General features: G+C 34.9%; 1 protein-coding gene across 1 annotated transcript; it reads right to left on the reverse strand.

Moving 5' to 3' along the window:
• Window positions 1–763: 763 nt before the first annotated feature.
• LOC145681847 (G patch domain and ankyrin repeat-containing protein 1 homolog) lies at window positions 764–24839 on the reverse strand. Its single transcript, XM_081753456.1, has 5 exons — window positions 24679–24839; window positions 14697–15727; window positions 13061–13253; window positions 5930–6186; window positions 764–956 (listed from the first exon to the last, which is right to left on the reverse strand). The coding sequence occupies exons 2-5, from the start codon at window positions 15724–15726 to the stop codon at window positions 784–786; spliced, it is 1653 nt and encodes a 550-aa protein (XP_081609582.1). The 5' UTR covers window position 15727; window positions 24679–24839; the 3' UTR covers window positions 764–783.
• Window positions 24840–24849: the final 10 nt, after the last annotated feature.

Here is a 24849-nt window from a genome sequence, read left to right on the forward strand (position 1 = left end):
AGACGACGGAAGGAGACCACCAAGAAGACACCAACAGGATTCGGAAACCCCCCACTAAGAACGTCGACTTCCCCTCATGGGTCTTCCCTCTAAAAAGAAGACCTCAAGAAGACTCACGCACCAACACCTTCTTCTGGGGTCGCCATGGGCTATGGAAAATTCCTTTAAAACAATCTCCTGAGGCTGCTGTGAGCGAAGGAGTTATCCTCGATACTTGCCTATGAGCTAAAGACAATTGAACTTTTATTCCGAGACCACTTTCATGTGCCGAGGATCTTTATTTGAACTCTGAAAACATTTAGAGACTTACAAGAACTTTGTAAAAACTTTTATAATATTTTATTTTATATAATAAAAGCTGATGGGGTTAAATCCAAAGTCCTTTATTTAAAACTCTCCCAACAGAACATTGCAATATGTTTTATGTTTGTTCTACTTTAATTAATATATGTCATATTTTAGATAAACAAATTAAAATTTAAGAGTTAATGATAATTTTAGGATATATATCATCATTAACTATACTACGTAGTGTTGTCTTGCTAGTATCAGAGTGAAGAACGTAATGAGGGTATATTTGAATATGTTTCACCTAAATAAATGGCATGGTTTTTTTACAGCATCATTTTGTTTATCTCAATACGATCTATTGATTGGTATGCGTATTATCTTTGTACAATTTGTTTTCCTGTTAAACGCTAAGAATATCGTAGCATTATCCACACAGGTTTACTTCAAGGTACACTAAAGTAAACACAAATAATTTATTGTATTTTAATTTATTTAACCTCCTCTGCCTGATATAACTTGCCTAACAGCGTTCATTTCCTCTCTAGAGAGAGGATTCAAGTTAAACCCTTCGACAGGAGGCTGATATTCCAAGTCTCTTAATTTGTTTACTTTTGGTTTTAAGTTGCTTCGTAGCTTATTCACTTCCGCATCCAGTTCCACTTGATCTGAAACAGATAAAAAAAAATATCTTTGTAGATTGATGAGGATATAATGCAAATGATAATACATCTTAAAACATGAAATCTTCTGGACGGCCAATTAATAATGTAGTGCAGTCAAGACAATATAAGAATCATACTTGAGGGTCCCGCAGAGGATACTGTTCGCTGAATATGCGTAAGTAGTACATTTTCTGAATTTTTTGTTCTCTTCTGTGCAGGACAGGATTAACCCATCTGGAGGTCAGGGAGCAGAAAAAATACGTGGCCCTTACTGACTTCGCCTAATACTTTTCTGTGAAAGTACAGTAGGCAAGTTAAGGGAATATGTTTAATATTTTTGGTCATATTTTACTTTATGATGATTGTATTTTTATGATCCTTTTTAGATAGCCAGTTGGGATTTTGATCAAGAGTAGAAGCCCCTGTCCACCTGGAGGCCTGGGGCTACAGACCCCCTAAGCATTCCCCTTAATCCGGCGCTGCTTCCGTGTATCCTGCTTCTTGTTTCATATGTCTAGGCCAATTAGGGCCTAGGCTACAAACATTTGAAAGTAACTTTATGGTATCATACTTTTTGCTAAAAACTCAGACCTGTATCAACGGCTTTACTTTGCAGAATAGGTTTGGCAACTACAGTTTAAAAAGTTTCGCTGCTTTGATTTTATATAGATACCTTCCGTAGCCTCTTTCTTTCGAAATATATGGGAAATTAACAACGAAGTATACTAGACTAGAAGTTCATCAGAATGTTCGCAGCAACACATTAAAAAATATATGTGAATTGCAACAGTTAAAGGCTAAACAAAGGAAACTGTATTTACAAAGTTCATATATACTCTAGTATTTGATAAATAAGCGCTGGGCAAACGACCTTCTCGAATCGCTGACATAGAATCAGTTTTACCATGAATTTATTGTATGCATACGGTTCCCTTTGCCAGGCGTTTGACTACCATCGCTACACCCTTCCGACTCATAACAAACAATTCTTTAAGCTATTTATTACAAGTAATATGTGAGTGACAGTGACGAGGAGAAAACAAAATAGATACAATCTGCACTTAGCAATGTATTTATACATATACAATACATATATAAATAAATAAGCTGTTCCAAGAGAATAAGAAACTATAATTATTATTGACAAACTAAAGATATACTTTTTAAGAGCCACACAACTCGTATTTTTCGATTTTCTCGAAAACTACGCATGAGAGTTTAGCTTCAAGCATCTCGTTTTGTTAAGCTCGATGTGCTCTTTAGATTTATATATATACAATATATATAAATATTTAGACAATATTATAATTAAACAAAAATTGAAGTTTGGAATTAATATAATTTTGCGTTATATCTCATTTTAGCCATATTATACAGTCATCTTTGCTAGTATCGTAATTAAAGACTTGATGAGGGCGGTATATTCCAGTATCAGTTTTATCTTAATAGGTGGCACGGTTATCCTATTAGCATTAGTTTTTAGTTAGAAAATATTGGATATTTAATGGGAACACCAGCACTAAGGCTACTTGTCCAATTTTTAGTTAAAAAAAAAAAAAAAAGTTGAGAATGCTAAAAGAGCATTGCCAGGACGAACTTAAAAAGAATGGAGAGATGGAGCGGGAAGGATAAACTGTGATTGTTCCTAGATGTTAAAGTAAATCTTTTTATCCGCATCTTCTTTTTCTCGCAAAAATTAGCAAAATATCATCTCTCTATTATTACAGTTCTCGAGATATAGCTGCTTAAATATCTAGAAATTCGAACTTTTTTTGGCCAATATCTGGGGAATGGTGGCCAGTTGTCCAGTAGACAGTTAATCAGTGGCCACCAGTTACTATTTGGTACCAAAATGTTCACCATCCTCTTAGGTATTGATCAATACCAATATGATCTATGTGTGACTTAGGGTTCCCGAGATTTGGCTCCTTAAATCTCACGAAATCGGAACTAGCTTTTGGCCAATATCACGGGAACTTTAAGTCATAGAGAGATGATATGTTGGTGTTAATCAATACCTAAGAGGATAGTAAATATTTTGTTTCCGATATTAATTGGTGGCCACTGGCCAAACCAGTAGCCACCGGTTATTATTTGGTACCAAAATATTTACCATCCTCTTAGGTATAGATAGACATGAATATCCTCTCTCTTCAACTTACGGTTCCCGAGCTATGGCTCCTTAAATATCACGAAATTGGCCATTTTTTGGCCAATATCACGAGAACGGTAAGTCATAGAGATGATATTGGTGTTAATCAATACCTAAGAGGTTGGTAAACATTTTGGTACCGATATTAATTGGTGGCCACTGGCCAAACCAGTAACCAGTTGGACAGTGACCACCGGTCATTATTTGGTACCAAAATTTTTACCATCCTTTTAGATATTGATTAACACCAATATGATTTCTCTATGACTTACGGTTCCCGAGATATGGCTCCTTAAATCTCTGAAAATCGGCCATTTTTTTGGCCAATATCTGAGGAACGGTAAAAGTGACGCGAAAAATTTAATCACTTACTCTGATACTTTTTGATGCTCTATCGAATGCAGGGTTCAAAATTGAAAAAACAGCAAATAACAGACACAGACATAGAGAATTCAGTAACGAACATTTTAAGTTCCTTGTAAATAGTTTATCTCGTAAACTACGCATCAGGATTTACACTCACCCATATTATGTTGCTCAGCTCGATGAGAATTATTTATTGCTATGTGTCTCACCTTTGTTCAACTGTTTTTTTCTTTCTTTTTCTAATGTCCCGTTCTTTCGTTCTTTTCACTTGGGCACCCCCCCCCCCCCGTCAAATCACATGTATGCAGGGTGTTCCGAAAATAGCTAAAAAAAACTTTGCACACATGCTCAGGACAAAAATACACACCAAAAAGTTACGTGAGATTTTCGGAAACGCCTAAATACGGAGACGGGACCAATTTAAGATAATTAGTGGAACTGATGGTACGGTGCTACACTGAATAAAACCAACTGGTAAAGGATTATTACAATAATTTCTTGTTCAAACAGAGGTCTACAGTAAACTTTGCAACACAAAGTTTTATTCAGTGTAGCTACCCTATGATCAATTCCATTAACTACATTAAACTGATCTACTCTCCGTTCAGCGTTTCCGACCAAACTTCCTGATAAAGTATTTTTTCTTGTATTGAAATCTTGAATATATAGTGAAGTTTGTATATTTATTCCCGGAACACCCAAAATATACTTATTGCTAAATGAAGAAATTCAAACACACATCCACGAAATGAGTAACTTTACTTTGTAGAACTCAGTCAAAGAAAGGAGATAGTAAGGAATCACATCACTGAAGAGATTCAAGTCTACAGGAAAAGGACAGGAAGACATGTTCTTTGCGATAGCTGAATATCATGTTGCATAGATTTACTACATTTGCACAAATAAACTGCAATTTAACCAAGCTTTTGGATTTAGAATAAGGATAATAGGCAAAGATGACTTATTTTTAACATCCTTGTGTTTAGCGTAAATGGGATCAAAGTTTCGTTGGGCTCTTCTCCCATATTTGTTATTCCACTACGCTTCTGTACTTATGGCATGATAAAGGAATTCTTTACCTTGGAAAAACCGATGTCTCGCATAGAAAGGAAACCTAAAACTTTTTATTCCACATTTCAAGTACTGTAGGACGGAAAGCTTCGAATATTCCTTCTGGAAAAACCGTTACTGGGTAGAACAGTACTTAATTACTATATAACAGTTTAGCCGTAAGTACAGCAGCGTAGCGATACTACACACTGAAGACGAGGCCAACGAAACCTTGAAACTGTGTTAAACACAAGGATGATCAAGTAAGGTATCTTTGTCGTTTAGAAATTACTACCTGTTTAAAAGAATTGACAAGATGTAAATTATATTAATTTTTTTTTAAAAAATATGTTAAACTTAGTCTGCTTTCAACTCATCCATTTCTTTTACGTCACTGATATATAAGCAAAAGCTAGTCTTTTGTTTCCTGTTATTGTGTATGCACTTTTGTCACGTAGTCTATCTGTACTTGTTCTAATATCGTGTATCTTCTGGTTGAGAAACGTTCCAACTGTCCTACTAAAATGTTTTACAGTATATCGAATAGTTTATTGAAAACTAGTGGTTTTTTACAAGTAGTATCTGCGCCACTGTTAGAAGCATGTGTATCACCGTTAGAAGAAGACAAATAACACACAGGGTATTTCTAATCTCTTAGGTAATTTATATAGATGATAGAGGAGTCCATTATAAGTATTTTAAGATAGGAAACTTCAGGTCAACAATTATTTCAGCAAACTATCGTCTTGATAGTATTATAATGAAAAACTTGATGACGGTATGCTCCAGTATCTGTTTTATCTTAATAGGTAGCTGGTTATCGTACAACATCAATTTTGGCGGCTACACAAAATGACTACTTTCTCTCGATTTTCTCAAACACTACACATGAGGATTTACACTCACTCATATCATCTTGTTTCATGCATTGAGATTAATTGATTGGTATATCTCATCTTTGGGCATTCTCCCCCGTTATACGTTAATAATACTTTAAAATTTAAATTTATACTGGAAACCATAACGGTTTTGTCACGTCGTTTAAATACTAAATTTTGGTGGTGTCTGCAATCCTTTTTAGTACTTAAGTTTTGGATATGTTCGTAAATAACCTCGTCATTTCGTACTAGTACCCATATTAATAGTGTTGGCAGATCCGATTAATGCAAACTTCCTAATTTTTCAATATTCATTGCTTTTTTCTTTTAGTTGTGCTGAATTACGACAGGTAGGAGCTACACAGGACCAAATAAAAAATTATTATTTTTTTTTTCTGTATCATGGATCTATACGCATTCCATGCATGATCTTACTATTGCATTTAAGTACAAATTATTTTCTTACATTATTAGGTTCCCTGTATTGAAACATTTATTTTCCTATCGTAATTTTAATATAAATTACCTACCTCTTTCAAGCAGTGACTTTGCCTTCCTTTCTGGAATTTTCATGAAGAGCTTTCCTATAGCCATCCACGATTTTTTCTCAGGTCCTTTCTTTAATTCATTGTGAAGTGAGCGAATCGCTTCCCGATTGGCGTTTCGCCTCCTGTCCAGAGCAATTATCTCTTGCTTATCAGAAAGAATATCTTCCGCTAACTCCTCTACCTCCATCAAATACTGCATTGTGCGATCTGAATCTTCCAACAGCGACATGGTTAAAAACCTGCAACAAAATAAAAAGTACAAGCTATTTTACAATCATACTCTGACAGTTTTTATCAATTCGTAATTATAGTTACTGATAAAAACCGGGAGAACAAGGTCATTTGTAACAATTCTCAGATTTTATTTATACACAGATGAATTTTTGCTGCAAAAAGTGCATATTTTCTAACACATATTTACGTAATATTTCCATACGAAAACTCATTCTGAAATTTGATAAGAGGTTTCCTAACAATATGTCCTGTGTTATGAATCTTCCAACTGTAGCAGTACCAGGTAATGATAATTAACTGTATCATAACCAGGAATAAATGGATGATTTCAGCGTTTTATTTATTTATTTATTTATTTTTAAATTGTTTTATGCATAAAAAATTATGTTTTGTAACGCATTTTCGACAGTGTAGAATATATATACATATATATCTTAGCTAGACGGTTTCCAGAAATGCTGAAAATGAAAAATTTTGAAAAATGTCTAATTTAAAAGTGAAATTTCTCAAAGAGGGAGCACAAGAAATTTGAAATGTTGGTTTTGAATAGAAACTGTGGATTTCATTTTGTGGTTTGCAATGGTGAATGATTTACAGGCTTTTTAAATCCTTATACACAGGGTGAGCTTTTCTAAGAGGCATACGTAACTAAGGACTGCAAAATATCTGGAGAAATAAGTATCGATTGAAAAAATGTTCGAAACAAAAATATTTTGGACGGAGAAATATACATGAGATAAAATTAGCCCCCTCGCCCTCCTGGTGAGGGGGTAGGGGTAAGTTTGGAAACTTAAATAGAAACCCCTTTTTATTGCAGGTTCGGATTCATTCTACGGGGGAAAATAAGTAAATTTTATTCGAAACATTTTTTTTTTTCGATTCGTAAAAGATGGTACTGCAATAAGTGAAAACTAGTTTCACTGAGGTTTCTTCAATTGGAAAGTCCCAGTTTCTTCAAAAGTGGGAAGCGATAAAGAGTAAAGAGTACCAATAAAGAGTACCAATCTTTTGATTTAAACGCTTACTCGACTTGTGGAAGATGGCTTTGCACTAGGTGTGAATTCAGATAATAAAATATGCAATTAGAATACAATAATATACAATTAGAATAATATAATTGAATTACAGTTCAGATAATTGTATGTAGCAGTGCAATTAAATGGAGTCTGCGCTGGTAATCGTACTTGCTATCGGAACATTTTATCGGCTGCCTCTCCTTGGTCATCAAACTAGACAAAACTAGTTCAAAAACAACAATGAACGCAGTTCAATACAAATGAAGCAACTCGAAGAATGTAGCAAAAATTTTATCTTGAATGTGGTGTCAGTAGTACAAAGGATGTGAAATAAAACAAAATTAAAAAGTAATACAAAATAAACGAATAAAGCGACTGATAAACAAAGTTCTTAATTAACATTTAGATTAATATCTTTCGCAATTAAAGAAGTGAGTGAAAGTATACAAAGAATATTGGATATCCTCTAAGATACCGTAGGTGCGAACCACGGGCAGATGCTGTCAATAAAATGCTTGGTAGCCGACCATGATTACCACTGTACACTGCACTTGCCACATTTGAATCATCTGAATTCACGCCGAATGGAGAGCAATCTTTCACGCTACAATCACAAGTCGAGAAAATGTTTCGGACAAAATATTGGTATTGTTTATCGCAAATTTATTTTGGAATGAAACGAAAGAGCTTTTGATTGGAAAAAACAGTAAAACTAGGTTTCACTGAGTACGCCATTTATGACGAATCAAAAAAAAAAAAAAAAAAAAAAAAGTTTTGAATAAAATTTACTTATCCCCCCCCCCCCCCGTAGAATTCGAACCTGCAATAAAAAAGGGTCCTCATTTAAGTTTTCAATCTTGCCACCATCCCACCCCCAAAGGAACGAAGGGGTTAATTTTGTCATACGCGAATTACCTCCTCCAAAATATTAACATTTTTTTCCTTCAATACTTAATTCTCCAGATATTTGCAGTCTCAAGTAAAGTAAAGTTAAAATAATAATAATAATAATAATAATAATAATAATAATAATAAAAATACAATAAAAAATGTATATAAGAATTTCGATCTCTAAATCGTTCATAATTGGAAACCACAAACTAAAATTTAGTTTCTAGTCAGAACTGGAGAGAGTATCTAGAGCCAATTTCAAATTTCTTTTTGCTCTCCCTTTTGAGAAATTTGACCTTGAAATTAAAAATTTTTCAAAAGTTGATTTTCGGAGCTAAAAATTGTCACGACGGACTTTTAATTCCAGCTAAACTTCATTGTTTCTGAAGAAATTCCTAGCGATAGTTCTTGTATAATATATATATAATGCTAATACTACTAATAATAAAAATTACAGTAATAATAATTGTGGTTTCAAATACTTCTGATTTTATACTTTCGAAATTAGCAAATTTTATTCTTTTGATGGCTGCATTTGAAATCTTGAAAATCCCTTTTACCAAACATTATCCTTCCTTGTTATCTGTTTTGTTATAAAGCAACATCTTAACTTTAATCTAGTACAAACAGCAACTTAGTATCTTTTGTAATAACCGTGAAGCAGTCTGTTCTCTACACCATTGCAAACCATTTTTTTACACTCAGCAGTAAAGAAAAATGAGCCTAAATTAAGATGGCGGCAATTAAAAATATGATTATCTTTCTCAGTATGTCATGGTAATCACTTGACACTTTGATGTGAAATGAGCCTGAAATTAAATTTGTTTCATGTACACACGTTCTATTGTGTTGTCAATTTGGTTTCATTCCAGTGTACTTAAACTAAGACGAATAGAAAAACTTTCTCATCATTGTATAAACAAGTCGAATGGGAGTACATCCTGACAAAATTAAGTTAATTGTAGAAAAATTTTCTATGGATATTTTTATGTTCGTGAGTCAATCCATTCTAAGTAATCAAGCATGTGCATCGACCATCTCCAAAAAATCTAATTTTTCATGAATGTTTATCCTATATCAGGGTACTTCAAAACCACAATAATTATTTTCCACAACACCCCATAGCGACGCAGCAGCTGCCGCCATTTTGCGTTTTTTCAATTTTAGGCGTTTACGTTGTTTTGAATATCTCAGCATGCATTTGTCCTACCAAATTGAAAATTGCTGAACATCTCCAGCTAAAACTGCAGAGATAAAACTTTGATCTCTTAACATTCTTGCCTAAAACTACTTGAAGGGGGTGAAATCAAGGTCTACAGTAGCAACATTTTTGGACATTGAAGACATGTTTGGGAAAAGGAAAAACTGACGTAGAGGTCTGAATTTATGTGTACATGTAGTCCGGGGTCATAAAGTTAATACACAAAAATTTACAGACCTGTAGCTGCTCCCAAAGGCCTGAAAAATAATCGTAAAGTTGGGCAACTATGCCAATTTAGCATGTTTCACTGTCCAATATCTTCAATGGGCCTAACTAACTAACTCTATGGCCTATGGAACCCGGAGGTTCAACGCCGCGTTCACAAAAGCTTTCCACTGACTACTATCCTTAGCTAACTGCATCCAGTTTCTACTTTGTATTCCTATCTCTGCGAGATCCATCTTAATATTGTCCTCCCATCTGCGCCTAGGTCTTCCTAACGGTCGTTTCCCGATTGGTCTTCCATTCATAACTTTGAAAGAGTTTCTACTTTCTTCCATTTTAGCTACACGACCTGCCCACCTAAGCCTCCTAGACTTGACGACCCTAACAATGTTGGGTAAACCGTATAAATTATGTAGTTCCTCGTTATGAAGTTTCCGCCATTCCCCATATCTTCAATGGGCCTGGATTATTATTATTATTAAAAAAAAAAAAAAGCCTGGATAAAAAAATCTGAAATTTTGGGAAAAGTTAGTCCTTTCAGTATACTATAATACACAACAAAACGCGTATTGTGTTTTTGAGCAGAAGGGGGTCAAAGTATTACGTAAGGACGTCGTACTCTAGGAGTGTTTTGTTCACAAAATCTACTGGAAATTTTTTGTTGTGAAGTAAAATAAAGCAGGATGAATGGTTAATGCAGTCAAGGCTCTCAAGCTTGTTTCTTTCCTCTAGTTCTGTTTCTAACACTGTCTTATCACACCCACAGCAGTACTGGTGAAGAATGCGGCTATCAGCAGAAGGCGAGGAAAGTCAAAATGTACACTTGCCAAAAAAATGTCCGCAAGTACTCCTTGCTCTTGCTGCTTGCTATATCAATGATATTCAATAATGTTTATGCTTGTTTTACTGTCAACTCACGCAGGAGACTGTTGTGGTTTCGTTTGATCTACATTCTCAACTCAGTGAACACTTACTCGCTGTAAACACTGACTGCAGAATGAAGATCAAACGAAAGAACAACAGTCTCCTGCATGAGTTGACAGTTAAAACAAGAATAAGCATGATTAAATATCATTGATATAGCAAGGATTTGGTACATAGATGCTCTCTATATAGACTAAGAAAAATTCCAAATTTCATCTTTATATATCAACCGGTATTGAACACAGGGCTATGTAAAGTTTGGAAATAATCTCCAAAATAGCATGTTCAATGAATTTTGAAATTAGAATTGCAGCTCTCCTAATTGAGCTACCGAAATGAGAAAGCTTTCCATTAACGACGGATACTTTTGACTCCCTTGTCTGCACAGTCGCCTGATGAACACCGAACATGTGTGAGATATTGTTTTATTGTTTGTTTGTTGAAATTTGGCGTCCCTTTTCAGCACCGAGGGCTATATGAGACATGAATCTACAGTTTAAGGTGGAATCCTCGCCATCTGAACAAATTCAATACTCTCTTACCGGAATCGAACTCGAAACCTTGCACAACAAAGACGTGTGCAGGTCACTAGACCAACGTATAGCGGGATTTGATATTGTTAGTGGGCACTTCATTTGTCATAGCCTTCCAGCAGATACTGTCGATCTTGTGGATTCGCATAAAGTCTACTATCAATTTCAAAAGATAGCCTTTGATTCGCGATGGTGCTCTGACGTTCACTCAAAACTTATATTGCATTGTCGTATCTCGTTGGAATGGCTAGAATGTTGTCTTTTCAATACTTAAGACAAACAAATTTTCTTTGTAGTGTGTAGTGAGAAAAAAGTAGAAATTAATGAAAAAAATGAATTAATGAATACGATTATTTTATCGTACTTTTTCGGTAAATCAATGCTTATAGAACTATATCTCGGAAACGAGATAACGTGAAATAATTTCCTGTGTACGATATGTAGATGCATCCATTAGCTGTAAGTTGTGAAAAGTTCAAATTTCATCACTTGGTATTTCTTGCGTAATTAAAATAAATGTATGACTCTCTGATCTCGTTTACCGTGATAGGTAGAGAAACACAGAAAACGCAATTCGGAAATTTGGAACTCTAGTGTTCTAAAAATTTGAAACTTTTAACAAAAAAAGATTTAGTGTAGAGATTATTATTTTAAATGTTTATTCCAACACATTCTGCGTGGTAAGCGGAGAGTCATGATGCAGCCCAGCATATCCCCTTGCTTATATGAAGAAACAGAATACAGTAACTGAAAGTGCGGCAACGTTGTACAGATAATCAGGTGCTGTGTTGTTGTGTTAAAAAAGCTTGCACTGCGAAATCTACTTCATAAGAATGTAATAGGAAAAAAAAAAAGTATTTAAAATCTCGTAATATTTCACATCTTAAAAATATTAACAATGGATGTATGTATCTCAATGTAACATCGGAATAAAACATGCTGAAGTAACACATCCAAATATCTATTAATCTACTTACCTCATTCGCTTTCGTCACTTGTTGACTCATCGCTGCTGATGCTGTTATTATCTTCGTGGACACTTATTAACTATGTCTCCATTTGTACTTCAAGATATTGAGCTCTATGAGTATATGCGTTTTCCAGCTTACGAACATATTTCACTGCATTCTTCCAAGCAGCAGAGGGAACGCTCTACAGAGAACTGGTGCACAATTGCAAGACATCAGCTACTTTAAAAGTTTTGTTTTTTGCTGCAACTTTATTTTTAATGAATGCCCAAATGAGTTTAATCACGTTAAATTCACAATGTGCAACGGGTACCTAAAAGAGTTTAATTTCCTTGTCAGGTATAGTACTTAATATACTATCAACAAGTAGTTCCTTCGGTTTAAAGTACGGTCTAGCATGTTCAATTAATCGAGCTTTTGTAAGATCATCAAATGATGAAGCATTTGGCGAAGCGCAAATATCATTATTTAGAAGCCATTCAATGATATTGTTCTTTCTCCAGCTCATAAATGGGTTTCTCGTTTTTGGATTTATCATGGTGTGATATGTAGCTTGATCAATGACAATGGCTGATTTTGTCGGAAGGTTGTTAATACTTTTTCTAAACCATTTCTCATAATGTTTGGCGTTCCTTTCTGAATGATAATCTGAACGTCTTTCCACCCAATCAAGCATAGTTCTACATCTTCCAGAAATCCATCTTCGTTTCCAATGTGACACACAATCGCTCTTTCTCCAGCTCCGGATGGTGTTCGAATTCCACCTTTCCACCCATTAACTAGTTGTACTGTTCTCCTATGATAATCGAATGCTTTATTTGAAGTATCTTGCATCATCTGATCTTGCCACCCATACTTTTTCGAATGGTTTACCCCACACAATGACTCGTGCGTGTAATATATTGTCCATCCATTACTACGCAGAAAAGTAATTTCTCGCAAAAAGAACGAATACCTCTGCCCTGCTATCCTGGAACTCTCCACTAAAGCTATTTTCTTTTCTTTTTTGTTAACTTTTCTGTATTTAAACCAGATTTTCTTAATATGCGCCAAAGAGACGTCTCGCTCATATCCGGAAAATCATTTACATCGGTTTTCAATTTTTCCGAAACACCCCTTACCGTAGGGAATTCTCGAACCGCATAAAAATCACTTTTCGCCTAATCACCTCTTGCATAAACTTATTCAATATATATTCTTCTGGCACACCAGAACTTTTCCTTGGAGAAGAAACCTCCCCACTTTCGTGCTGTTCTTGTGTAACGAGTTTCACAGTTCGTTCAGTAACACCAAGACACTCAGCCGTATGTTTCACTGGTTAAGATATACAATTATTTACACTCCGCTTTTTCACGACATCAAAATAAGCTCGGGCTTTAATAACTATTGACTTTTCAGAACTTCCAAATGATGCATGATAATGATATATAACAAAACAAATGAATCACTAACACTAATAGTTGAATCAAACGATGGACATCTTTCCAACAATACATCTCTCTCGACGACCCAGCTATCACGATTAGATACGTGCCAGGAAAATGTGGCAACGTAGCATTCCCTATCAACTGCATAGCGAAGGGCGCAGAGCAGAGAAAATTATAATGGCATACTTGTCATTGTTTAACTTTTAAAACAAATTAAAACAGTTTCGTTGAAAAAGGTACTGTAAGATCTTTCTACTAGTTTTTTTTTTTCTCCCCAGATTGATAACACACTGTAGCAATTCGGAGACAATGATGTCTCACTTTTATATATATATATATATATATATATATATATATATATAACTAAATAACACAAAAAATGTTGAGTAGTGAAATTTTCTGAACTTACAGGTAATAGATATACCTACATATTGTGCACAAGAAATTATTTCACGTAATCTCGTTTTCGAGATATAGTCCTATAAACATTCATCTACCAAGGAAGTACGATAAAATATGCACTTTCTGATTAATTTCTATTTTTTCTCACTACACATTACAAAGAAAATGTTTATATCTTAAGTATTGAAAAAAAAAAAAAAAAAAAACCATTCCAACAATTCTAACGAGGTACGACACTGCTATATAAGTTTTGAGTCGAATGTCTGTTGACCTGATACAAGAGAAATACTTTAATAAGATTACACTGCAAACAAATATTCGTAAATAAATAAGTCTGGTCATACGTCACTCTCAGCCATTTTGGTACCGGTAGATTAATTGGAATTTAGCGTCCCTTTTCAACATCGAGGCTATATGAGACGTAGAGCTAGTTTAAGCTAGAATTCGAACCACCGTAATGCTTTCAAATTTCAAGGCTCTCTTACCGGAAATTGAACCCAGGACTCTGTGCAACAAAGGTACGTGCACCAGCAACAAAACCAGCGGTGAGGGCTGCCAAGCCATTTTGGGTATCGATTCCCATTTCCTTGTTTCGCTTGATTTTTCATACAATTAGACTACAAGTTGAGTTGACTGTGAGTTTAGCATCCCTTTGAGCAGCGAGGCTATATGAGACGGCACCTACTGATTAACGTGGAATTCGAACCACATGAACTCCTGCCGGTTGATCGAACCCGGGTCTGCCACGTCAAAGGCGCGTACGCTAATCGCTTAGCCACAATTGGACTACAAGTAGTGCAGATGTATTTATCAAAAGATTCAAGAAAACTATAACGGATGTGCGGCGTCCTTTCTCGATTTCAATTTAAGTATACGCCTCTTTTATCTTAGTTTCAATTATAGCTTACAACACACATTAATCTTACCTATAAACCGTTTAGTTCTAATCTCAAATCTCTTTCTTTCCTTTTAGAATTCCTTCTTTGACGTTCCAGTTCCCTTCTATTCAAAGTACTTTGGCGTTCTTTCCTTTCTACAGATTTTTCAATAGCTCTCGTATCGTAGGGCTTGAAATGAGTAACTCGCGGTTTTTCTTGAGAGGAAGCCCCAAGACCTTTACGGTCTTGTTTCAGGACAGTCTTTAAAGGATACTTCTGCCCAGAACCTTCAGGACCTAAACCTTTCTCTTTATCCCAGCCCTCTTTCAAAAGAATCTGAAATCCCTTGTTAGTTTCAGGTATTCCGTACACTGTAGAGGACGGCTTAGATCCACTATTAAACAAATGAACCGTTGAAGTAATATGCTGCTGTTGGGTAGTTTCCCGAAATGTCTGTTTACAAGTTTCACAATAAAAACTTGATTCAGTGTTCTGCGGGGGCGATTTGACAATTTTGCTTTCTGTTTTGTGATTATCTGTTTGAGATTCAAGCCAATTCTGAATTACATTAATAACTTCTGAACGGCCTTTCAACTTTGCCAGGTCTAGTGCACTATTCCCTTTCCTATCGACAGCTGTCAGATTGGCACCCTTTTCTAAAAGAACTTGAACGACATCCTTTGATCCCGCACAACAAGCACACATTAATGGCGTCCATCCGAATTCATCAGTTTGGTTAATGTCAAGTCCACTAGAAATACACGTCAAAACACCCTCCTTTTCGTTATTTTCACAGTATTTCATAAAACTGCTGATGCTAACACTTTGACGAGAAACTGCAGAAACTTTGGAAGAACGCGCTTTGTTAGTTACTTCGTTCGCACGGCTGCATTTAGTAGGAAGTCGATCGTCACGCACAACGTCTTCATAAGCTTTCTTAGCCTCTTCTCCACTAATGTTCGAAACAAGCCACTTCCTTGGCTTTGGTTCTGTTGATGATCCACTAGAAGACTCACGAACGAAGTTTTTCCATTTGAAATCTACAGTTGCAAGACTTTTCCAATTGGGATGAGAGCACATCCTAGAAAAACAAACCACTTTTGTTTACTTCATAATATAATAAATATGCTTCATTAATACATATAACCAATCAAGTAAATATTATTACCTTGTATTACATTCATGATCTCACTTCTTTGGCGTACGGTGGCTCAGTGGCAAAGCGCTTACCTCTGATGGGAGGAATCCCTAGTTAGATACCAGAGCACGTGAATTTGTGGTGGATAACAACATCGTGTTTGTAGCCTTTTCCGTTTTTTCCATATTCTCATTCCTTTTTTAATCATTCACTTTCATTAATTATCTAACTTACTGCGCATAATCGTAAGACGGAAAACTTGAACAATTGCACTTATTTTCTTTATTTCTTTATCTTTAATGCAAGTATACGACGAAGTTTATCATAACTAGAAACAAAAGTATGGATAACTTTCATGAATTTATAGGCAATAATTGTGCATAGTTTAAATCAAGTCCAGCTAAACCTGAAGTGTCTACACAGTACATTTTTTTAAATATGAGCATGAATCTCCTTCCCACTTCCTCACTATATCTGTAAATGTCCCTTTACAGTACTCATTACATTTCCTTCTCCACACTCGCTTGAGATTCAAGGCAAATAATTCCTAAACTACGAGAAGATATCGGAGACTTGTTTTCTCTCTATAAAAGTTTTAATATTCTTCCTAAAAATGCGAACATGAATACAAAAATCAGCCGAGAGAGAGATTAAGTGACTACAGAAGTATTACAGGACCGCATAACTTATATTAACAGCGCATTTTTCGAGAAATTCGCATGTTTTCCGTATTCAAAGCAGAATCCATCATTTCTAAAAATACCTAACCCAGGAATGGCGTAAGTCGACGCTTTTAAAGGGGTAAACGATCTTTTGAAAAAAAAAAAAAAGTAATTTTCCGCTTCTGTATTCGTTTACCTTACCAAGGTCCTAGTGACAAGTTAATCTTAAGGGCTCAAAGGAACCCTTGAGACGTTGAGTAGAAAAATAACTGCACGGTTTTTAAAAATTTGAATGAGAACTGGTAAAACCACACAAACTTGGAACCAACCAGCGAAAACAGCACGTTTCTAGGATTTGTACTTTCCAAGACCACATTATCGAAAGGAACTGGCTACAAACATACAAACGATGCATTTTAGTGTAAAGAGTCTTATAGCCCTGTTATGTCAAAAGATACGCAAAGACTCGAAACAAAATAATTGATGCTTATTATATTTTGTAGAAAAAAGAAAAAAAATCAAGAATAAATAATAAATATAAAAAAGAAGTTACACTTTAAATATAAATGAAAACTAGAGTTGGTCACATGGTTTTAAAAGTTAAAGTCACATCTTATGGAAGCATAGGCAGAACAACTCATTTATGGATGTTCTTCAGATTCGAGAGGAAGGTATTTTTATGCTATTTCCAAGATTTGTATTTCAAAAGTATTCATAAGATATAAGAGTAAAGAAATAATAGGTTCTGTAAACAAAGAAAAAATTATTACCAAGCAAAATGGCCATTCAGCTCTTTAGCTTTAATACATAGCTCACATTAGCTCTTTGCAGAAGATCGAAAAAAGAATGTAACAAAAATGTAGTTTTATATCAAACGAAAAGGTGATGGTTTTGGTCTTCTATGTCTGTTTAAGTAGTATTGTTTCGTCGTCTGCAAGTTTGGCTTTAAGCAATCAAAACAATATAAATAATATGTTGGAATGCATTATTTAACCCACTAACAATCAAGATTGTTGGAATTTCCTTAGCTCAAAATCATCCAGTGGACTTTCCTTTGGGTGAACCTACATAAAGAAGTCCGCAACACTCCCCCTCAATAATAATAATAATAATAATAATAATAATAATAATAATAATAATAATAATAATAATAATAATAATAATAATAATCATCATCAGCAGCAGCAGCAGCTGCTTCCGTGCTATAGAATTGTAATTCGAAAGAGTACTTCACGTTAACCACTTAGGACAATTTGGTGTGTGTCTTTTCCCATTTATCTTTGCTTACAATCATACTCACCGTTACTAATGCGCCTGCTCCCTATGGATTACTCCTGCGTTGATCCATTAGTTTCACTTGCCCTCAAGTAGAATAGATGTAACTCTTGCTTGTAGTGATCCCCAGCACAAATTCGTGCACGTTTCGTGTTAATAGCAGTTTTTTAAGGTGGGTTTCATCGATTCTTGCGAAGTAAACGCTTTACTTACAGCTATAACGGTTATGTCATCCTAAAGCATACCTCTGCAATGCAATGTCTTCTATAGTTAAACGGTTGTTGAAGACACTGAGAGACAATTTAATCAGAAAGGTACGGTTTATGGAATGAATTTCTAGTGGGGTCCCTATTGTAAATCAGCACCAAAGAATTTATTTGTTGCGAACAGTAATAGAATTATAAATAGTAACAGACTTCCTATACCACTTGTATTGGTTTCATATTAGTAACCCTAACAATGCAAACATAAAACAGAGGTCTCATACTTTGAGTAGAGGTGGAATTAAGTACCTTCCACATTCCTCTTTCTTGTGCATTCACTCATTTTTACCTTAAAATTATCATTTTTTGGACGACAGCTTTTAAAATTTCAACGGAGCAGGCGCATTAGCGACAGTGGATATGCGCATAAAGAAAACCAAGTGCAAAAACACAGTCAATGAATTAAATCCTGTATGCAGAAAAGTGTAAAAATTGAAGTCAGAAACAAATATTGAATTTCGAAAGCTAAAATCATGGATAACAAAGGAATTTTATACGTGAAAGAGAGAGACATAGTCGATTAGTAACAAAAATAATGCAGAATTAAACATATTTTACAAAACATATAGAAATAGGGTAACACAATTGGTAACAGAAGTAAAACTGGGTATTACAGGATGTATATATATCAAAAGTTGATGTAAATAACTATAGACCAATTTCCTTATTTAGTAATTGCGCCAAACTATTGAAAAACTACATCGAACTGTACACAGTTATTTTCCTGAAACACAATAATATATTTTCAACGAATCAATATGGTTCCCTTAGTGGTAGAAATATATTAGGTGCTATCTATAAATTAACAAAATTTATTGGTAGAAACATGGATTATTGCAATGAGGTAATTACAGTTTTTTTGACCTAGTTAAAGCATTTGACACAATTATCACACAAACTTGAAAACTTGAAAAATACGGAAACTTGAAATATATGGAATAAGAGGAGTAGCGTTATGTTGGTTTAATAACTATTTAAATAACAGTAATAAACTGTACAAATTGGAATTTTCGAAGGGAATTTAGAACTAGAAGTATGGTGTTCCACAAGGAACAATCTTAAAGCCAGTTCTATAATGTTTAATATATATTGATGATTTATGTAGATGGGGCCGCGGTGGCTCAGTGGTAGAGCGTTCACCTCTGGTGCTAGGGGTCTCGGGTTCAAACCCTGCTCCCGCCAAGTGAACTTTGTGGTGGACAAACACCGTGTGCGTGGGTTTTCTCGGGGTTCTCCCGTTTCCTCCCACTTTCTTCATTCCACCATTTCATTCATTACTCATTATCACCGTCTCCTTTAGCCTAATCGGCATAACCGTGGGACGTAAAAAAAACTCAAATGATTTATGTAGCCTAGAAACAGATAGGTATATACAATCTTCTGCTGATGATACTTCTCTTACTGTTGCTGAGAAGCCCTGAGACGAAACATTCTTAAAAGCCGAATTAGAGAAAATAAGGGCATGGCTCAATAATAATGTTAGTACTAAATACTAATAAAACTAGATATTTGACATTCTCACCTACTTCTATTGGACAGGTAACGAATAAATCACTAAAATTGTAAGAGTACTAATAATGTGTCAGTGTAAAGATATTAGTAATCAAGAAAATATAAAATATTTCGGAATAAACATCGGGGGCTGAACATAATTGCGCCAGTGTTGAACGATACATAATGTCTAAACTCTTCGTAATTCTATCACACTTTCAAACATGTTGTTTTGAATGTGACCTTTTGAAAGATTTGTAAGATATAATTCGAGTGACGAAGTCGTCAATGATATTCCTTTTCTGGAATTACAATCATGTATAAACTTCTGCAAAATTGTACAAAGCAAACATGGGAGAGTAATAATAAATGACTTCTAATACGAGTAATGACCGTAGTTTCTAAGAACATCTTCGCTTATGGACATACCCACTCTCTTTTCGCGCCTCCTCACAAAACGCGCTCCAGCACAGCGCTTCATCTTCACCCTACTTCTCATTAGGATAGTGGGAATCGATACTGTTCGTGTTTCTAGTAACCATTTAGCTCAAGTGATGCATGATTTTCGCATGAATAATCGTCTTTGTGTTTCTAAATACACTATAAATCTGTATGCAATTATTTGGATAAGTTATACAAGAAAAAAATGTAACAAAAGTGACTAAAATAATTTTACAAAAGGGACGGCAGCTCGTAAAACTGCACGTCCTGAGCTCCTATAGACATGCCTTTGTAGTGAAAATAACTTCAAATTTTGAAGAATTATTCGCGGTGGTGTCCTTTATCCCTGCCAAGTAAGGTATTATCGTATTCCACTAAAGTTTTAAGAAAATTGTCATACAAAGTTGTCCAACTCAGAAATATTGTTAAGTTAGAAATATTGCGTATGATGTACAGAGCCCTTATACAGAGTATCTGAAATTACGGTTTATTAAATTGGGATGCTGCTTACTCCACACAAACTTATAACCAATAACTGCACACCAAAACAATATTTGGAGTATGTCTTCATAAACAATTAAGTAAAAAAAAAGTAAATTTAGAAATTCCATATAAAGAATTTTCAGTTTTCTCTACGACAATTGTATATGAAAACTGTTTTAATTTACCTAAAAAACATGAATGACAAGCAAACTGATCAAGTATATGAGACTATAGAAGTGTAACACACAAGCATTTATTCACAAGAACAACAACTAGATCTGTAACATGAAAGGAACTCACTTTGCACCTTCTCTTCATGTTTAAATATGTATCCTAGAGCATCTACAAGTTATGATAGATCTATCACACAATATCAAACCCATTACATAGAAACGAAAATCTTATAATACATTATCAATACAAATAAAAGACGAGAGTGATATGAAAATCTACAAACGTTTAATTGCACAATGGGTAGAAATTGTGACAAACGAACGAACTAAAGAGCTGTTACAGAAGTAACGTCCAGCATAAACTAACGTCACCTGACTTACACAAACGGCTTTACACACAAGCATTTTTTTTTTAATGTCATTACGGAACACAAATACTGGAATATGAAAGAACGGGACGAGTTATACTGTCTGGGACTCGAACACAGGACTTCTTTAATTTCGAAGCCCACTCATCTTTGGAATACCGGGTATGTTAAACTGTATTAGCATAGCTAGGAAATCTGAAATTTCAGTTTTCTTTAGGCAAGGATGAAGTACAAAATTTTAATAGGAGATATGAGGATTTAGTCATTTTCCATAGAGACACCACTCTGTAGTACGTGTTCACTACATAGCTTCGTGCTGAAGTATGATCTTATCTAATAAAATAATCAGCAACTGAAGTAGCATCTAAAAAGTGAGCTATTCTGTAACCCTGGACAAAAGGTACTTTAAATACAAACTAAACTCTCAATTGAAATACGAATACAAATGATCTACTTATATACAAAGCATTAATATCTGGTTACTGTAGGTATTGTATAAATATACTTTTGGTCGATCCTAATCACACTACATAGTAGGCCTACTTCATATGGTGCAGATTGAGAATAAGTTGTCATAGAATGGTAATTTTACGGTTAAAATTTGTGACTGCATAGGAACGAAGACTGTACAATATTTTAATTTCCACAGGCATAGAAAACTAGGAGAGCATGACCTACCCTACTTTACTGCACCACATCAATTTTTTACGCATGTACATAATTATTTGGTTACTGGTGAAGATCACTCCGTCATAAAAATGGAAATTGTACAGTTAAGTGAGTGAGTGTAAATGAATGAGAACTGTCTAGGATATTAATACCGGAGTATTACTGCGCAATATAGGAAATCATTTTTTACGTTTACAAGTGAAATGTTACTAACTAGGGTCAAACCATTATAAAGGATATACAGGGTTATGTAACATACTAATATCCATCGGAGGAGTATTTCTGCAGGAAACCTGTATTTTATGTTTACAAGTAATAACTACTAGTGTGAAAGCATTATAACTACTCTAACCTATGTTATTTTAAGCGATATTAAGTGTTTTTTGCACTATGCTCGTTTATGTGGATTCCTTTCTTCGGTGACGCGGCTCCACTCCACGAATGGACCCCCGCCTACGCCTTGGCTGCGCTCCTGTCTCAACTTGATTAGATATTAATCTCACTTTTAATGGCTATCCTAACAGAGGTTGGTTCGTAGCTTTTGCACTATTACTTTTATGCAGTATATATTTATGTATGAAGTATATTCATATCGCTAAGGAAAGACAGACCAGTTTGCACGGATATTATTAATTCGTATGCAATTATTTGGCCATGCGCCAGAATAATAACCATACAGGGTCAAATTTTGGGACACCTTCTTACACCATTACACCATTCCACATAGATAAAATCCAACGGGCCTACCTGAAGTAATGTTTGAAAAATTACAAAATCTTATACGACTAGCGTATAAATACGGCGTCCGGTTTTATGGCATAAAAACAGATTCCCTCGAGCAGATGGTTCAACCAAATAGAAAATTTATAGGTAAAATATGATGCGAAACATTTCTTGTGAAGGAATGAGTGTGTGAATATAAGTAATTACTGCCAGTGCACAGCATATTGAAATGAATATTGAGTGACAGTGAAACTATTGTATGTGTAAGTGCGCTCTTTCACTATCCTCGTGAATTCATATACACTCCATTAGTGACGCATTTGCTCTGTACGGACTCATCCCCTCGCTACCATTCGGGCCCACCTGCCCTGACTAGGTTAGATAGCATTCTTGCTTTTTAGTGCCCACCTAACACAAGTTGATTTGTTTTATATATTTTAGTTTTTTTTTGTCATAAGTCTACACTGTAATTACACTGAGCCCTCCTCAAGCCAATTTGCAATTAGTAATGGAGCTCCTCATTTAGAGCATACTCTGCTAAAAGAAATACGAAGCTCTAATCTAATCTGAAATTGTAAGAAATACGCCAAAATTTGGTAATGCCGAAAAAAAAAAAAAAAGTATTAGGCGGTACGAATGGTATCTAACCGAACAGGGCAGGACGAAGATTATGGGCCGGCGCGTCCGAAGGGATCAGGCGTGTCAGCGACGGTGAGTATACATATAAGCGAGTGGGTTTCAGCAACGATACGAGTTCAATAGCAGTCATGGTTTAACACTAGTAACACTTCACTTGTTAAAATAAAATAGGGCTTCTGTACACTGTGCAGAAATACACTGGCGGTGGAAAATAGTATTTGATAGAAATCTTTCACATGCACTCTATTATCTTATTCGTCATAAGACAATTGTAACGATTTTACACTAGTAATACTACAGTTGTACACCTAAATTACTTTGTAGCCTATTTAATTCTGTTGCCTGCAGAAATTTGATGGTAAGTTTAGTACAAGGGGTCCAAAAACGTGTAAAAAACACAAAATTTACAGGAGAAATGAATGATGCAAGTACTTAGACGTAACATAACGTAACCTGAACTAACCTAATATTAGTAGAAATAAGTGAAATTCTATTATTTTTTGGAAAATTATACGGGACCCCTACACTAATATAACATAAACAAAACTAACCTAAACTAACCGAATTAAACAGAAATTATCAAAATTGTAACTTTTTTTTAGAGAAAAGATCTGGACCTTTTCTGCTAAACATAGGCCGAAATTTCTTGCTTATAAATATGTCTTTTCATACGGAGTATTGAAAGCGACCTCTATATGGCCTATGTTTAGCAGAAGGGGTCCAGCTCTTTTCTCTAAAAAAATGTTACAATTTTGGTAACTTCTGTTCACATTAGGTTAGTTCAGGGTAGGTTAGATTAGTTTGTTATATTAGTGTATGGGTCCAGCATAATTTTCCAAAAAATGATAGAATTTAGCTTATTTCTACTAATATTAGGTTAGTTTAGGTTACTTTAGGTTAGGTTAGATTTGGTTACGTTCTGTTACGTCTAAGTACTTGTATCATTCATTTCTCCCCTAATTTTTTGTGTTTTTTACGTGCTTTTGGACCCTTTGTACTAAACATAGTCCCTGTATATTTTCCAGAATGTGGTGTATCAAAACTTGACCAGCATTAAAGGAATGTATCAAATTTTGACACATTTCTTACGCTTTAAAGTTTGGTTAGAGCTTCGTATTTCTTTTAGCAGAGCATGCACTACATGAGGAACTCCATTACTACTTTCAAATTGACTTGAGGAGGGCTCAATATAAATACAGTGTAGATGTATGACATTAGGTGGTCACTAAAATGCACGAATGCTATCTAACCGAGTCAAGGTAGAAGAGCAGGCATATCACCGATGGGGTATATATGCATATACGAAGATAGTGGACGAGTGAACTTACATATACAACACTTTCACTGTCACTCAAAATTCATTTTAATGTGCTGTGCACGGACAGTAATTACTTATATTTACACACTCATTCCTTCACGAAAAATGTTTCACATTGTATTTTACCTATAAATTTTCTATTTGGCAGAACCGTCTGCTCGAGTGAACCCCTATTCTTAATCTGCACCAGAGTTCATATGTCATGAATTTGCGTATGGCCCATAAAATGGTATAACAGGGAAAACCATTTGAAACCAGGGAAGTTACAGAAATGATAGTTTAAAAAACTAACTACCTTTTCCCAATTTCTACGCATAACTATCACTATTCTTCATAACAATTATTACACTACTATTTAACATATATTATAACATGGGAGAAATACAAACCCTCACTACAGATACTTCGCGCACAAAATAATTTCAAGCTTTAACTTTCAGATTTCCATTTCCATCGGGTAATACGCTGAAACGTTTCGCACATGTTTCCTGGTATCCGAGAACATTTTCTTCTTCTATCGATATTTCTTACTTGTCTGTGCTTGCTGAACAAGAAACTTC

The sequence above is a fragment of the Thermobia domestica genome, chromosome 3, assembly GCF_964235325.1.
Source record: "Thermobia domestica chromosome 3, izTheDome1.hap1.1, whole genome shotgun sequence".
NCBI lineage: Eukaryota > Metazoa > Arthropoda > Insecta > Zygentoma > Lepismatidae > Thermobia > Thermobia domestica.